General features: G+C 39.0%; 1 protein-coding gene across 2 annotated transcripts in view; it reads left to right on the top strand.

Moving 5' to 3' along the window:
* Positions 1–369, top strand: part of LOC104741291 (protein indeterminate-domain 16) — a 3,151-nt gene extending 2,782 nt beyond the window's left edge. Inside the window, exon 3 of one of the 2 annotated variants that reach the window (XM_010462104.2) lies at positions 16–369. In XM_010462104.2, coding sequence (XP_010460406.1) covers positions 16–282 — 267 coding nt within the window. In that variant the 3' untranslated portion in view covers positions 283–369. The remainder of the gene's footprint in view (positions 1–15) is intronic. The other variant, XM_019235697.1, reaches the window with a different exon arrangement.

Raw genomic sequence — 369 nt, 5'->3', positions numbered from 1 at the left:
AGAATGGCGGAGAAAATGAGACAAGAAGCGAAGAGGCAAATAGAAATGGCGGAAACGGATTTTGAGAAGGCTAAGAGAATAAGGAAAGAAGCAAAGGCCGAGCTTGAGAAGGCTCAAATTGTTAGAGAAGAAGCAATCAAGAGGATTAATGCAACAATGATGGAGATAACTTGCCACTCTTGCAAGCATCTGTTTCAGCTGCCTATTATGGCTGATGAGAGTACGTCGTCTCTTGTTATGAGTTACGTTTCCTCGGCGACAACTGAAGGGGAATGCGAGTGATCCAATACGTTTTCATATATATCCCCATATGAGCAAAATAAAACAAATAATTATTTTAAACTAAAAATGATGGTATTTTAGTGGTTA

The sequence above is a fragment of the Camelina sativa genome, chromosome 14 (assembly GCF_000633955.1).
Source record: "Camelina sativa cultivar DH55 chromosome 14, Cs, whole genome shotgun sequence".
NCBI classification, from domain to species: Eukaryota; Viridiplantae; Streptophyta; class Magnoliopsida; order Brassicales; family Brassicaceae; genus Camelina; species Camelina sativa.
Note: the sequence above shows the minus strand (reverse complement) of the source record. Positions and strands in the feature narration are given on the sequence as shown.